The sequence below is a fragment of the Solanum lycopersicum genome, chromosome 2 (assembly GCF_036512215.1).
Source record: "Solanum lycopersicum chromosome 2, SLM_r2.1".
Lineage (NCBI taxonomy): Eukaryota > Viridiplantae > Streptophyta > Magnoliopsida > Solanales > Solanaceae > Solanum > Solanum lycopersicum.
This window is the reverse complement of record NC_090801.1, coordinates 15,299,378-15,317,216: the sequence shown is the minus strand read 5'-3', so window position 1 is coordinate 15,317,216 and position 17,839 is coordinate 15,299,378. Positions and strand designations below refer to the sequence as shown.

At 34.3% G+C, this 17,839-nt stretch overlaps 2 protein-coding genes and 1 long non-coding RNA gene across 3 annotated transcripts; all 3 read right to left on the bottom strand.

The window, feature by feature from the left end:
• Window positions 1-10,827: 10,827 nt before the first annotated feature.
• LOC101267462 (uncharacterized) lies at window positions 10,828-12,250 on the bottom strand. Its single transcript, XM_069294658.1, has 3 exons — window positions 11,848-12,250; window positions 11,406-11,719; window positions 10,828-11,253 (listed from the first exon to the last, which is right to left on the bottom strand). Exons 1-3 carry the CDS (start codon window positions 12,248-12,250, stop codon window positions 10,828-10,830), a joined length of 1,143 nt encoding a protein of 380 aa, XP_069150759.1.
• Window positions 12,251-15,545: 3,295 nt separating this feature from the next.
• On the bottom strand, window positions 15,546-16,351 carry LOC109119503 (uncharacterized). The gene is made up of 3 exons (XR_002026704.3): window positions 16,189-16,351; window positions 15,800-16,064; window positions 15,546-15,702 (listed from the first exon to the last, which is right to left on the bottom strand). It is a non-coding gene; the product is annotated as an uncharacterized lncRNA (long non-coding RNA).
• Window positions 16,352-16,775: 424 nt separating this feature from the next.
• On the bottom strand, window positions 16,776-17,528 carry LOC109119440 (FT-interacting protein 3-like). Its single transcript, XM_019211982.3, has one exon. It carries the CDS (start codon window positions 17,526-17,528, stop codon window positions 16,776-16,778), a length of 753 nt encoding a protein of 250 aa, XP_019067527.2.
• Between the last annotated feature and the right edge of the window lie 311 nt (window positions 17,529-17,839).

Sequence of the window (17,839 nt, the reverse complement as noted above, 5' to 3'; positions counted from 1 at the left end):
TTTGGTTTGCATTTGGTGGTCAGTCGCTTGAGATTCGAACTCGCGTTATGGAGGACTCGTCTCTTGTCTCAGTTCGGCTGACCTCAAAAAGGTAAAACTCATTTTGATTTAGCTATCTTTATTACGATGTGATGAATATTTGATCTTGGCTTGCTTGGAGATTTGGAAGTGCTAAAATCTTTAATGTTTGCTTCAACTCATTGTTGGTTTCAACTAGAAGTGGAGTTCGCTCAATAATTTATTTTGGTTGATTAGTTTCGCGTTCAAGATAGTTTGACATTAGTTCGAATGTATTTTGCTGTCTGTTCTTCCTCGACTCATGCATCCATTGTGAGTCTTCATTGAATTCTTTATTTCCCCGCATTCCGAGTCAAGCCATAAAGGCTTCATTTTGTTGTTCGGATCAGTAGTTTGCTGGAATTAATAATAACTAGGGAACATGTCCGCGCTTCGCGCAGATTAATTTATGTAATAGGATATTTTTTCTTGTAGATGCATTATATGATTATATTATTTGAGCATATCATTTTTTTTTCATTTGAAATGATGATACATGATGAAACTTATGAACTTTAGTATCTATTTAATGAGAAAAATACATTGTTAATGAATAAATTTTAGAATATATACTCTGTTAAAAAATTTATTTGTTTTGATTGCTAAAATATCTATAGATTTACATCAAATACGGCATATCATCACACTTAATGCAGTAATCACAATAGCAAATAAAGCAGATACTTTCATATCAAACTTAGTAAACCAATTGTGTATATCTGCCAAGCTAATGCATTCCACACTAATGTCATTACATATGACACTCTCCCAAGCTTATACTCATTCATCTCTCTTTTCATCCATCTCCATTCGCCACTCGTGAATAGTCCAATCAGAAGAGCACACGTGGCGAAAAACGACTGCCAAATCACTACGTTCATCACCTCTTTCAATGTGTGTTTTTTCATTATGTTTCTGAAAATTCGCTCTGTTGCTGATAACAGCAACGCGTACCCTGCTGAACCGAAGAGAGTGCAGATGAATCCGATTAAAACGTAGCCTTTACCTTTGGATGAACCGATTGATGAGGAAGCATATATATTGATTTATATATTTTAAAGGAATGAATCTATCAAAAACAACTTTTTTTAACTCAAAAAAAGAGGCAAAGTATGTGTATATTATTATTTTTCCAGACATTACTTATAAGATTATGATGGATACATATATATATATATATATATATATATATATATATATATATATATATATATATATATATATATATATATATATATATATTAAAAAATCGAAAACATGAATAGAAAGTAGCAATAATAGTAGTTATAAAGGTAGGCAAAAATATCAAAGCAGCATCAATTTTGATTCTCCATGAGAGTGAAAAGACCAAACAGCAGAAACTGCAATTAAGGTTTCGGTTAAATCTTATTTCCGTTCAGGTTAACAATCAAAGTTTCACCGAATGAGAAAAATTGAATTTTGCGTAATGTTTAATGGATAAATGATCATGTATATATATCGTTTCAGATATCCATATTGCTTTAGTGTTGCAATGTTTCTGAGAGACGAGAGTGGGATCTGTCTAGACAGCTCTTTCCTTGTTTCTCGAACGACATTAATCCATTTGTCTTTCTCTGCTTTGTCCTCTGGCTTCTCAGGTTTCCCATGTTTAGTCGTTGAGCTGGAAGATTGGTAGATTTCATCCTTACAGCTCATGAACTACAGGAAACATTACATAACCATGATTCAGCAAGGCCGCGTCAAGATACTTTCAAGGCTCTGGAGGCTGTATATAATGCCTAACTTAATTTCTAGTATATAAATGCTGAACATCAGATCTAATATATTCGAAGAGAGCCCTTCCAAGGGGAAAAAAATCTTAATGCAAACAACAGCAGCTCATTAGCAACTTCCCTTGGAGAATAGCAATTAGCATATTACTATTCCACAAGACCCCAATGCCAGCAAATATGAGCAGCTAATTTCAATAGACTTTACAATCATTTCGTTTCCTTAACTGATCTGTACAAAATGTTGCTACGGTTCACTGCAATTTTGATCGGATGGTTACCGGAATGGGATAGAAAAGTATATCACATGGGTTTGGATATTCCACCATTTAAGTACAAAATGTATTCTGGGAGTAATTAATACTCATAATCAAATGCGAGTGATGTAATCTCAAATTTTATCCCGGATTGTTACCTATTATCCCACCAACTATACAAACCCTAAAGGTCAAAGTTAGGTTGTGGCAGGCTTGACCCTTCAGGTGTGGGCATTAATATATAGATACAGGCTTTACTTTAGCATTGAAGCATATACTCCATCTACCATTACTTCAGGCAATAGAGAGGATTGATAAACAAGTCATTTCCATTTTATTCCCATATAGTTGTTTAGTAACTTTAGGACTGGAATTATTTTAAGAACTCAATCTACAGTTAATAATTTGTCACTGAAGATAAAATATAGTTCATACACACCTCATGATCATCCACTTGTTGTTTCCATGTAGAAGCATCCCAATAATCAACGCCCATTTCTCCCTAATATTTGCCCACTTTTAAGTCGGTATGCAACATCAGAGCATCCCCTTGATTGTAATTATCAAATCACAAGATCAACAACATTAGGATAATTCAAATGCACAGTTTTGAACATAAAACCAAGCTGCCTCAAACATATAACTGCATAACATAAGAAAACTAATGGGGAAAAATTAATTCTACAATCGTTATACTGGAGAGAAATTAGTGGGTTTAATTTTGCAATAATAAGTGGCTGTAAAATGAATAGGAGGAAAGAGTACAACTCTGTACGTACGACTAGATAGCAAGCACCAAAGGAATGAATTGAGCTACATGGGAACTGATATAGGGATATATAATTGAAGAAGAGAAATATCCGATTTTGTTGACAGCGATATCATATGCAAACAACGAAATAGATTAATAATATAAGTTCTCTAAGGTTGGATAAAACCTTACAAGTATGAAAATCATCACTACAGACAACATGGAGCTACTTATTAAACTAAACTTAAAATGGTAAAAGGACGAAATAACTTAACTAAAGTGTAAATTATAATAGGACGAAACAACTAGACTTAGCTAAAAAAAACAGAAAACGATCAGAAGCAACAATTATAACTCTACTTCTTCAACTAATTTGTGTGATGCACACTTATTCCTCGTCATTTATGACCAAAAATAATCCCTTTACTTCTTGACCTTATTTGTGTCTTGAACGCTTAATTCCTCATCATCTATGATTAGGTTTCTTCGTTTTCTACTCGTAGCAGCATTAGTTACATGTACTTCATCCTCATAATCTTCCAAGTCAGTCAACAACACATCAACAGATACCTGATTGTTCTTCAAAAAGTAAAATTTATCAACATATTTATTAACCATGTTAATCCTTAAAATGATTTGAATTTTTATATTAAAACATTAAATGTAATTACCATCTATTTGGTCAATCCATTGGTTCCCTGATCTTTTGGGTCAGTTTCATTTTTGAATAAGTTCTTCCCCCTGGAAGATGAACAGTATGAAAAATAAATTACAAAGTAAACGTAATTGTAAGTTACAAACTCATAGTCTATATTGCAATACCTTTTCTTCTTTCCTTAGTTTGTATTTTACTTCCAAATTATCATCTGGAATCCAAAGCTTTGATATTGTAAAATTCTCAAGACCTTCTTTCAAATTATAGTGATTTAATCTCAGTTTAAAAACAAATTCTTTCCCGCAAAGGCTTTGGACTTGGACAGGCACATCATTGTTAGTTGTAGTAAGTTTGTTGAACAACTTGTGAGCTGATGTATCAAGGAGTTTCTCAGCCACCACATTAAATAAGATAAAACTAGTGTCTCTGGTCCTATCTGTCACTTTTAGGTGTATCTTGTACCTATGTTTACATAATAAAATAGATTCATTCACAACATATACAAACCTAATTCACAGTCCTTCGTAAATGGTTACCTGACCAAAGGAAATTTGCAATCTTTGTTGCAATTGTGGCATCGATAAATACTATTTGTTGGTGCAATCTTCTTCGAGCACACATTGCATGAAATGTAGTACCAACCAAAATAGTTATGTATTTCTATTATCTTGCTCTTCACTGTAACAATGTATTCCTGCAATTTTAATTAAATATCATGAAATAGTGTAATGATCATGTTTAAATGGTAAACCAATTATATGAGAAGCGTAATAAGAAAAGAAACTGTAGTTCAGAGCTCCACTCAGCCTCCAGCAACTCCTTAATGTCCATACGGTTCAAAAACATCTCTTCCTCACGAGGAAGACTGTTAACATTAGAGCTTTTTATAATTTGAACTTCATTGGACATGGTGGAAAATTTTGGAGCCAAAGATCTTATGTAATCTATATCAAGATTCACATATATTTTGCTTGCATAGGTGGTGGAGAAGCTAACCTCACCTATTGGGTTAAAGATGAAAGCATGTCATTTCTTTAAAATGCTTGGAGTTAAATTGCTAGTAAGTACAACTAAATCTGTAACAATTACCACGAAATTCCTTCACTGTTGTAGAAGTCACTATCACTGTATATGGGCCAGCATCATTGCTATACAAATAAGGACAAAACTTCTCCCCAAATTCTTCCCATAAGGTAATTTTTGCTTTAGCCAAACTATGCATAGAAACCATAAATCAATGATCAAATAATTTTATGGTAAGGAGATAACAAAGTAAAACAACTTAAAATGAGATGAGTGACTTACTAATCATTAAGAATGTGGATATCCCTCTTCTTCCATTTTGAACCAATACTCTCGATATCACCAATTCCATATAAACAACCAACAACATCTACGAAATTGAAGGGGGAAGATTCATATGCAAGTGTTCTATTTGAATAGTTTAGGAAATTATTTAGCATTTACATTAAATGTAATCGGTAAGACTTTAAATATAAATATAGACCTGATAAGACAATGTTGTTGTTCACCCTTGAGTCAATGACATCTGGATTAATAAATTCAAAACCGTTTAATGGAATTTCAACAATATCTTCAGACAAATTCTTGATTGCAGTTGAGGCAAGGAAAATGATTTTTAATGAGTTTTGAACAGGTCTATATCCCCCAATGCTTTCAACAACTTTGAAGTTCTTGATGATAAATACAGAACTTTCATTCAACTTGTCTTTGAACCTGTTAACCTGATTTTTTCTAATTATACCATGCATCAAATTACCCTGATAGAAGAAGTAATTAGTAAGTAATTTGATAAATTGAAACTACCCAAAAAATATGATATTTGGTAAATGAATCAATCAGAAATGTACCTTTTCATCGATAAATATCATATCCATACTGATAAGCTCACCATTTTTTTTGAGATTAATGGCGTTCCACATTCTACAAATTCTTACTCTTATTGTAAAATCATCTGTACGAATAACCAATTCTGAAAAAAAAGAAATCGTCATTGTTAAAACTCAATTAAAAGAAATAGAGACAATGTAGATTTGAATATGGGAATGATTCACTACCCATGTATATATACTACAATAATTATGGTTATGAAAGGGGAGAGTAAATCAGTAGAGTAATTAGCAGAGCAATTATGACAAATTAATACACAATTAATTAGCAAAGCAATTATCACAGATTAATACACAACTAATTAGCAGAGCAATTATCACAGATTAATACACAATTTAATACATTAGAGTTACAAATAAGGAAGATGAAACAATGAGTTTTATGGAAACTTGTCTCTTAGATTCTTGGGAGATAGAAGGTTGAGAGTAGATATGAGAAGAACGTTCTTGAGAGGGAGAAGCTCAGCAAGAATTGGATAGGATCTGTATCTAAAACAACACACTCATCTATATCTGCATGTTCATTCACTTGAACAAACATTTACTTCGTTATCTTTAGTCAAAGTGCCTCTCTCCAACAGAGTATAACACAACAGACGACCAAGTCTAAAAATCAGAAACAGTAAAAGAGTGACTCTCCGAATTTTCTTTTATTTGAAAACACCAAAGTTCTCACACTTTTGGACCAAGTTAATTGACCTTACAATTCTCCAGCTTATGTTTTAGATGTGTACATATTCTGAATTTAATTGTATTGGCAACTCTATACTCAAGAAAATTTCGTCCTTAAAGTCTATCTACTAAGGAAGTATTATGTGGCACCTAACATTATCCAACACCCATTGTTAGTGACACAATGATAGTTTAGAGATTAAGGACGTAAAGATTCCTTGGTATCCAAAAAGAGAATCTAAAGAGAGATATAAAGAATAAATACCCGAAGGCATAAAATCTAATGACTAACATCATCATCACTGTCAAACAGACAACGTTTCAACGGCACAAATATGCGAGGCTGCAACATATTAAAGAAACAATTTTAAAGTGAAAATGCAACATTCAGTCATGACACAAACTGAAACTAGAACAATTCTACCTTTAATAAATCAACCAAGGCACCAAACTTTGCTAACGTGTTCACTGCACTGGCCCGAATTCAATTTGTTTGTTTGTTGCAGAATCATTATGAAGTTATTAGTGCAAAAGAGATTGATAAAACAAAATTGGAAATGCTTTAGAAAATTACAAAAGCAAAATCACCAACATTAACATGGTAAGTATATAAAAAAGGTGATTTTACCTCTCCCGGTACTTTGTGAAGTTCACCATGCATTTATGCCAACAAAGAAGACTTTCCTGATCCAACCATTCCAACAATTGCAGCAAGTTCCCCCTTTCGAACTTGAAGATTTATGTCTTTCAGAACAATTTGATCACCATCATCTTCCCATGAAAAAATCCCATGTTTAACCTCCACTGCAATACTGCCATTACAGCCTTGTTGTCTTTCGACAACATCAAAATCTAATTCACGGCTTGTCATATATCCATCTAACCTACCTAGAGATACCATGGCTTGTGAAATTGTCATAAGGGACTGAGGGAAGGTTCTGATAGGATCCTATAAAATTCTGAAAACTGTTGTTGTTGTGAATACAGTAGCAGCATCTAAAGGATTTTTGAAAAAGATTGCAACTCCAAACGTAAACGTTGATATGACCTGCGACATACTCCACAGTAGCGATAAGTTGCAAGAAAGCAAGTATATGAACTTACTAAGCCATTTGAATTCCTAATTACGTAAAGATATGTAAATATATATATACATCAAGATAGTACAAATAACATAAGCTTACCTATATAACCTGCAAAGGAACCAATATCTTCATCTCTCTTTGCAATGTGAAAGTCCCTTACCTGTAGCATTATCAAAAGTTAGTAAGTCAATAGCTTGCCACAATTTATCATGAACTTTTATCTTCTGAGGAATGTTTTTTATTTTCTCATGTTCGATTTGGTCAAATAATTTGATATGCATTTTCGTTACAAATAAGTAAAATGACTTCGATCGCGGTGAAAGTAAGGAAAACAAATTTTGCTAGTGACATTTTACAGTGATTGTGTCCTTACCGTTCCCCATAGCCCTCATCACCACACCCCTGCTTCCCCACCTCGACCTCAAATAATATTATTTAAAATTATATACAAATATTTATGTATCCATGAGATTTAGTAGTGCATGTCAGCCTGTGTAATCCATAACCATCTCACACTTAGTGCCAAAGAAACAGTAACTTTATAATTAGGTACCAAGTACCAACACATTATTTTTCAATTTTCCTCAAATTATATAAGATAAAGTAGCAAAGGCGCCGAAAGAGAAAAGCATTGTTAGTGCAACAGAACAGAAAGCCACTTACAATAATCCAAGGGAAAATTTCACTCACGTGCCTCTGCCATTACCTTTGGGTAATCAACAACCAGTGGAGAATCAGAAATTGATCAATTCAGCTCCTATTATTGAAGTGCCAGCAAGACGAGAGACCTGAGAAAGAGAATATAAAAGCACCAGAAATTGACATAGAGGACGCTTACTTTTTGAAGATCCTAATGAAATTCCTTGCCTTAACTGCAGAGTTCACAAATTGTCATTTCTTCACAGGGTTAGTTAAAAATTTTCTGTTTGTGGTACCATAAGCCAACTTCGAAAGGCACTAATAAGCGATTGTTAGCACAATTAGAAGTTATACACAAAAGGGATATTTGAATAAAGTATGGAGGAACTTACCAAACAGTTCATGTCAACACGTCAATGTCGTCATTCCGGTACTGATTATCAATATGCATTCTATATATTCTCCTGTTACCATTATAAATTAAAGATAATCTACCAGCCGGGAAGAATAAACTCATGTACATCCTCAAATACTCATATTATTCCCATTCTTTTCCTATTGACCATTCAATTTTTGCACTATTCATTTTCAACACATCTATTGATCTACAAATCTTAGTAAGATGCAGACACATATTTTTAATTTGTGCTACCAGTCATTACCACTTTAATTTATTGTCTCAGTTCCCCCAAGAGTTTCTGTGTCATCCTGGCTATGGGCGACATCCAGACATCAGAAGCCATTAGTGAGTTGATTCATTTTGTGAAAGTCATTGATCATTAAGGTCCCGAGGAATGTTAAAATGGTTAATGTTGAATGATGATATTTTTTTACCTTAGCAACTAAAATAAATAAATCAAATAAAACACTTGTTTTTGCAAAGGTGAGTACTCTAACTTCTGAGACGGACCAAATTTTTAAGAATCGCTGATAAAATCATGCTTAGTTACATCATTAATCTTCAAGTATACCTATTTGTTCCAAAACAGAACACTGTTAGTTGAACAGTTATGAATTTGCATAATAAAATAAAAATATGGGATGAAATAAGGAAATACCTCATTTCTATTTCAGCTTTAAGGGCATATATTTTGAAATACTTCTGTGTAAACGATATTTTTAATGAACATAGGATCTTCCATGTCGTCGTCAACATTTCGAATAGTTAATCCTTGTCTTTTTGTTACTCGGGATAGTGCTACATATAATTGGCCATGAGTGAATACTTGTTTAGGAAGATATAATCTAACATGGTTGAGAGACTGTCCTTGACTTTTATTAATTGTCATAGCGAAACATGGTGTTACAGGAAGTTGACGTTTGTTTAACTTGAATGGCCACTTTGAATCATTAGGAGACATAATAATTCTTGGTATTGTTACTTTCGAGCCAATGTTTTTTCCGGAGATGATATTTGCACTAATAGACCAGTTACCAAGATGTGTGACAATCAATCTTGTTCCGTTGTATAGTCCTTCACTTTGATTTAGATTCCTCAGAAGCATAACTGGAGTTCCTACTTTTTACTGTACTTCATGATTAGGAATTCCAAGAAATCTTAAGCTATTTAAAAATTCCGTTGGGTACAATAGATCTTCATCATTAGTGTTCACACTTGCTTTACACACATTGTCAGAGCTAAAATATGTTCTTCCTTCACCTTGAATAATTTTCATAATTGTATCATTCAATTCATGGACCATTTCATTTTTAGGAGTAAGTATTGCTCTTTCTTGCAGATATGTTGGGTCATTGTACTTCTGCAAGAGGGACGGGTAAACTGTGTCGACGATTGATCTGATTGGATCATTGGATGTCATTATACATATATCAGTAGACACTTTAATAAGGTCATTGTCAACATCACTATAAAAGGATCCATCCCCAATTTGTAACAACCATTTGTCGAAAGTAGTAACTTCAGCGGCTTCAGAATCAGATACTCTTCCACAACAAAGTCGCATATTTTGTTTATAAATTTTAAAGAATGGCCACAAATATGAAGAGTTGAGTGATGCATCTAAAATATCAGCTCGTGTTCCTTTTGGAATCACCGGTAGTATTTGTCGAAAATCACCACCAAATACCATTGTAAGGCCTCCAAATGGTTTGTCTGTGCTGTTTTCATATTTTAATCGAAGGATATCTCGCAAGGTCCTATCTAAGGCTTCAAAACAAAATTTATTTGCCGTTGGCGCTTCATCCCAAATGATTAAAGATGTTTTCAAAAGTAGTTCGGCTAACTGGCTTCCTTGTCTTATTTCACAAGTTGATTCTGCACTAATGTCCAAAGAAATATGGAATCGTGAATGTGCTGTACTGCCATTTGGTAATAACAAAGCGGCTATTCCAGAAGTAGCAACTGGAAGAACTATTTTTGATTCTGATCTCAGCCTGGAAATTATTGTATTCCATAAAAATGTCTTCCCGGTACCACCATGCCCATTTATAAAAAATAAGCGTCCTTCTTCATTAACAACTGATTTTATTACCGCTTCATAAGCTATGTTTTGACAATCATTTAAAAGAGCGAATGATTTATCATGTACTTCCTTTAAGAAACCTTTGTCATATTCTAGTTCCTCATTGATAAGGCGATTCCCTGTGTCATTCATCAAAGTAGAATATGGAAGTGGCATTCCATGTATGTCTTTCAAACTTTTTCCTATCTTCAGAAGTATGGTTTCAATCTCAAACAACGTATATGATTCAAGTTGTTTTTCATTTAACTTTAAATCTTCCAATTGAAATCTCTTTCGTTGTAATGATGTTATATTTTCTGATAAAATTTCATAGTTTCTCCTCCAAAGTTTAGACGAATCAGACACTTGACAGTGAATTAGTATCGTCACAAACAGATTTCTCAACTCATTTCCTGATGCCCAACATGGAGCTTCAGCCAAGCAGTCATTCCATTCTTTATCATCCTCCAATAATCCCAATGCGTGGCATTCCTCCTTATAAGTATCATATCGGACTCCATTAATTGTTCTGATGCTCTCAAAAGAAGTGCTTCCTTTGACAAAATTAAGTAGCATTCTCATGTAAAATCATTCCCCTCTTGCAGGATGTGCGAAGTAAATTCTACCAACTGACTTCCCCTTTTTTCTTCTAGTCCATCTTTTGCATGTTGCATCCCAGACCCAACGTGTATGAAAATTTGAATATGTTAGCTCTCGTGCATCCTCATATTCTTTGTTTGCCTCAAACCATTCCGTGAATTTTGTTTTTACTATATCGGGTCTGTTTAGTATGCTTTCAGAACACCTTTCTTCTTGGAATACTATGGTGTTTTCTCCTTGTAAATGGAATGGCAAACGCTCAACTGTTGGCTGTCTATGATGTATGTCAAACGAAAAGATCCTCCAGCAAGCTTCTGTAGCTGATATGTATATACAATCTATATATCTTTTGATCTCATCACGTTCTGTGGGAGTATCTGAGCATTCTATACCAATTGTTGCTCTATCAGATCCCTTATTCACATATTTAAATAGGTACTTCACTGATCTCGAGTAATTGCATAACTCGATATTTATATGTGAATCAAATTTGACAATCAAGTTCCTGTTCTAAGGGACGACATATCTGTTATCTAAAAAGACATTATTTTTATTGACTTTAGTACCTGTGTTTCTTCTCTTATAAATTGGGAACCCATCTGCATCAAAAGTTGTTGATTATTGAACTTCTTTGGAAAATGCTTGGTGCATATTCCTTGCTTCATAGATGGGCATCCTGGATTGAGGTCTCCACAAGGTCCATGCATCATGTAGTTCTTTACAGCTTTATAACCATCCGGGTCTACTTCCATATTGGGTATTTCAGCTGTTATCATTGTGTTGATATGATCTATAGATGGACTTTTTAATGTAGGATGCAGGAAGAGTAGTATATGTGCATGAGGTAGTCCTCTTTTCTGAAACTCAATTGTATATAAACCTGCAGAGTTAAAGGTATAATGTATTTGTTAGGTTGACGGTAAAGTAATCATTTGTTTTGTTAGCAAAATGTAAACGCTTGAATTAATAACTGGTGTATTCTGTTAGTATGTTGAAGTTTGAACTTACATGCAATTATTTTTCCAAAAGGTTGTTGCTTTTTTAGATCTTGCATTAATTGGAATAACTTGATTTGGAACACTCTGCATATAATGTCCACCCTGATATCTTCACCAGATTGTTCTATTAAGCGAAGCATTTCATTTATTTCGGGCCACTTTGGGTTGCATGTGAAAGTGAGGAACAAATCTGGATATCTAGCCCACCTGCAAATTGCCATTGCATCTTGATAATTTTGTTCCCGATAGCAAGGTCCTCCGGTGTGAGATGAAGGTAAGATAACTGTTTTTCCTACCAAAGAACAATCTGAATCACCACGAAGAATGGCATCCATAAAGCCAGAGTAAAGACCAGCTCTGAGTTTTGTTTGATTATTCCGAATATAACGAAATCTTTCTTCCTCGATTGCCATGTAACCGTCAACAATGTATTGTTGTAATAGTCTACCGGCTAGCAAGAGAGTCTTACCCTCGTTAAGTCTTTGTTGTATTCTAAAGCAATAGAAGTCTCTCATTGTTAACTTTTGTCGCTTGTAAGTCTTGTTGATGACATCTACCAAATTTATTTCAACTCTATATCCATCTTCACCATAAGGGTGTATTGGTGGATATGTCATAGACATAAAACTTGGGTGTAGATCAGAAATTCTTTGAAGTCCATTTTTCCTATGCTCTACAATAATATCTCGCTAGAAGTATTCTTCCGTAAGATCACCCACTATTAATCCAGCTACTTCAGAAGTTGTGGGTAAATTATATTGTCGACCATCCGTTGTCCTATTAGATAGGAGACGTAGGCGAAATTCATGTTCAGGATGCTCTTTATATCTATCTCTAGCCATTCGAAATGTTTTAACCAATATATTATGCTCCTCCAACATTACTGATAAGTCCTGAACAATTTCAGGATCAATGTCTCCTTCTAGCAGACAATTCATTCTGTTGTTTATCTCATTTTCAGTATAATATATATATAGCTAAGCAAACTGGGGTCTTTTACCAATTTCAGGCAATAAAGATCCTATACGATGATAATTTCTGACCACAAATCCTGAAAATGTATGGCCCCTTTGAGTGATTGATAGATCTATCAACTCGGCCACCCATGGATGTAAATACAAACATTGAGTTATAAGCTCTAATATTTTTTCAAAAATTAATACCTAGTTGCCCTGATTCTTTACCCAAAAGATACTTCAAATAAGGTGGTGGTTCCCTCAATAAAGGAAGTTGTATGCGACCTCCTCCCATACAACAACATGAGAATATCGGTCTTGTTGTTTGTTATGTTTTTGTTGTTCGTTCTTCATACCATAAAAGAGCTCCACAATATTTCCATGTGTACTTTGGGGGGCCAAAATTCCAAGTTGTTGTGTAATGTCCTGTCAATTTGAACAATTAAATATAAACATAATCATATAGTTAGATAATGATTTAGTCATTCAGTTTCTCATATGAACAATCAGTCAAATTTTGACATTTAGATAAGATTTATATGGGGATGCATATTACCATACCATTTTAATGAATGGGAACATGTGTACTTGAAAAGTTTGTTAACTTCGCCAACTTTGTAAATCTGTTAACAAAACGTATTAGCTGTACTATTAGTCTTTTTGGATGATTCTTGTATTGTTTTTCAATTAAAGCAACTTTTCGCTTCAAACTGTAATACTTCCATCTGCTGTTTTTGAGAGAGCCCAGTTCCTTATTCACTCGACTACACTCGCCTGTTGATGCATTTGTATTTTCTTTTTGTTTTAGCATCTGTTCGAGGGAAACTAATTCTTGTAGTAGCTGTTGTAGGAGGTTAACTTCCATCGAAATATTCAATGATCCATTGTATTCTTTAATTATAGCAGATAACAATTCCATTGAACCTGTTATATTGTTTTGATAGAATATAATATGTTAGCGGTAGATATTTTTGGCTATATCGAAATACAATATACCCGAGTGATATGTATGTGAGAGTACTTGCTGGAATCGTAGCTTATCTGACACGCAATATGTGTTCTAAATAATGTTATTCAAGTAGAGTAGGAATGAGTATACAAACCACTGTAAATCAAAACACTTACCGAGATGATCTTTAAGAAATTGAATGGGATTGCAATGTGTGACTATGCTGCTGCATAAAGTTTTCTCAAATATTAAAAAATTAAATAAATATCGCCCCTTCCTTGAATGTGCACCCTGTTTAATTTGAAGATAAAAATAAATGGATGATCGAATGGTTGTAGAATTTTAATTTGATGAATGAATGTTTGAATGGCTGCAAATTTTTAGTGTGATGAATTCGAATATGAATAGAGGGAAGATATGAGAATTGCCTACGCATTTAATAGGAGTGATTTGTATTGATTTTGTGGAGAAAATGTAACTGGATAAGATTGGGAGGATGATTTGGGACTTGGCAGGTCATTTAATAGCATAGATCTACTAAATCATTTGGATGGTAACTGATATTAGCTATAATGTTTCAGTTAATGCACACCTACAAATTTGATATGGAATGTCATGTTCTGGATTAAACAGATTGATATTATTCACTTTGTTGAAATTTGAGGAAAGTTGAAATCTTGATAGGATTTAGTCCATGTTTGTTTTTATTGTATAAAGGTTCAAAGTTGTTTCGAATTCATGAGATTAAGCTTTGTGCCATGGTATTCATACTTAGATTGTTCCTTCCCTGTACTTTAAGTTAACCTTGTAGACTTTTAAGGAAAGTTCCAAGATTGAGAATGGTTTATATTGTTCTTGGCTTAAACTATATTCTTTTATTGGAATTTGAGATCAGTTTTGATATTTGTGTTTGATTTTAATGTTTAATGGCTTACCATAGTTATTAAAAGTCGCTCCGCTTTCTTGTTTAACAGAAATGGGTTCAGTCATATGGTTATAGGCCTGCTAAGGCTCTGATGTTATGGAAACGTCTCTATGGGGATAATATTTGGGCTCAATGCAGTGAGGAATTAGAAGGTTTATTTTTCTTTTCCATACGTATACTCTTGCTGTCAAAGTTTCTGTGTCGAAAGTGTTGATAGATTTTATTGCTTATGGAAAGAGAAGGGTTCTGAATTTTTGTTTGGATCTTCCTTTACTTGCACTTTGTAATGTGATGGTAGTTACAACTGACTGAATCATCAACGATACATTATCCTCCAAGGTTTGAATAAGGATTTCAGGAAAATGTTAGGTGAACATGCTGAATTTAAGACGTTAAACTTGAAAGATATTCTGACAGCGTCTGATGGAACTAAAAAGGTACATAGCTTGTGCAATATTTAGAATGTTGAGTGCCATCTGTTTTGTTTTTGATTCATCACTTAATAAATAGCACTTACAGGATCTTACATATGTTATTCAAGTTGGAAGATGGTCTGGTAATAGAAACTGTTCTGATACCTTGTGAGCGGGGCAGGAACACTGTCTGTATATCTAGTCAAGTAGGTTGTGCCATGAATTGCCGGTTTTGCTATACCGGCAGGTAAAGCTCTAGCAGCCTTTTAACCTTTTGTTTATTTTTTCCAATTTACAGTTCTTGAATTGGTTCCCTTTGCTTAAGTACATGAATCTACTATGCAGAATTGCAACACTAAAGCAATATGGATATCTGAAACAATATATATACATGATCATTTATCCATTAAACATTACGCAAAATTCAATTTTTCTCATTCGGTGTAACTTTGATTGTTAACCTGAACAGAAATAAGATTTAACAGAAACCGTATGTATCTTGACAAGACGCGTAAGGAATTAACATAATCATATAGCTAGATTTATCGGAATCCTAAATGAACCAACAACCACAACCAAGGCGAACACTGATATGCAAAGGCAAGGCAAGAAATAGGGAAATCTGCAAAAAAACATCATAAGTTGGAGCCAACAAACACTTCAGTCTTCAACAAACCGAAGAAGACGTTATAATCCTGAAAAGCAAGAGAGCAAAGTACCTCCCAAATAATGAACCCTTTGAGAACAAGTCTTGATATTTCTCTGCATGTTAACAAAAATACGAACATTTTGAGAACAAACATGCATGTTGTATTACAACTTATCATGTACTGATCATCCGTGCTCTGCTTTTCAGGTTTGTCACAACAGAATCTACAGCCATGGTAATACCCCGTCTAAGGTCCATTGCATTCATACCAGCTGCCACTGACTTGCATCCTACAGCAAATATTGCTCGGGTGAGGATTGTTGCACAAGTGGTACCTGAAAAAATAGAGAAGAGACAGAATCACCAATTATATTAGGCTGGAAATTCATAAATTCAGTCCAACAAATAAAGAGACATAAAACTCCCATTGGAGGCAATACTGGACGCCTAAAGACTTACCATCACCAGCAACATCATTCGTTGCATTGGCGACTTGTTTTACAAGGCTAGCACCAACAATTTGTATCTTGTCCTTGAATTCAATACTTTTTGCAACAGTCACGCCATCTTTTGTCACTTTGGGTGCACCCCAACTTTGTTCAATCACCACATTACGCCCCTACAAAATAAGCATCTAGTATCATTTGTCACCGATGATGATGAATCTGTTACCACAAGAAACATAGGAGACACGAACGTAATGAATCATATCATTTTGTTTTCATTTGAAATGATGATACATGATGAAACTTATGAACTTTAGTATCTATTTAATGAGAATAGTACATTGTTAATGAATAAATTTTAGAATATATACTCTGTTAAAAAATTTATTTGTTTTGATTGCTAAAATATCTATAGATTTACATCAAATACGACATATCATTATTTATTAGATTGATGGTTAGAGAATATATTTTCTGATCATAATTTATATTGATTATTTGGGGGCGATAAAATTACTTAGAAATCATTTACATCACAGAGAAGCAAGGACATATATTACCGTTGTCATTCTTAGTGCTTGATATTCTTCACGAAAAATCTCAGCAGCATATGGGATTAATAGTCTTGCTCATGGAAACTCTGGTTCTCAACGCCTGATTTCCCAGGATGGCCTTCACGTAAACCTCTGGAAACCTACTTCGGTCACTGGGAATCAAGTCCTGAGCCTCAATCACATTAACTCTAAGGTACCACAGCTTTGGTGAGAGGTACACCTTAGACCTTATATTTGCAAGAGCATCAGCACCACTAACAGTAGCCGCATCCGAATGCCAAGATTCAGGAAATGCTTCATCAGCTTGAGTACCCATCCAAACAGCCAACATCAACTCTCCTTTCACTTTGTTACCACTTCTATCCTCCAACCTATACCACTGCGGAGCAAGAGGACTATCCGGGGGAACTCTTTTAGGGATCTCGTTCAAATCAAACATAACACAACCAACAAAATCATCCTTAATAATATCCTTATCTTTCACATTCACCTCAAGTACAGAATCCTGAATCCGCTCCTTGGAAAAAGCAAACACCTGATTCCATTCAGGATTCGATTTCTTCTCGAAATGACGAGTTGTACCCCGATAGTCTCCCAGCCTAACCTCAACATAAGGATCAAGACTACCCGTAACATCCTTCCCTGGTAAATCCTTTGCTTTAACCACCCGAACATAAAGATACTGCATTTGCTCAACCAAGTCATAGGTGCCAGTAAGCTTATCACCTGTAACCTTCCCTCCAACAAGGTGGGGTTTGGTCTCCTTTACTGAAAAATCTTCTTGAGGTGGTCTCTGCATTTTCAAACCTTTCTACTTCTCCACCACAATTAGGCAAAATGTCCTAAGTAATATCTCTCAGAAACATCTCAAAACTACACTACTACTCAAGAAACTTCATATACAACACAATATAAGTTTGTTTTACCCTGATTCTAACTTAAGGTTTAAAAAGAACCTCATGAAGGACAACCCCAAAAACTCCCAAAATCATTCACAACCTAAGATCTGGTTCACCTGAATGCTTAACCCTGCAAAACCCATTTTTATATATGAAAAACTAAGCTTAAAAACCATATAAAATAATAAAAAACATTCAACAAACTTAATAA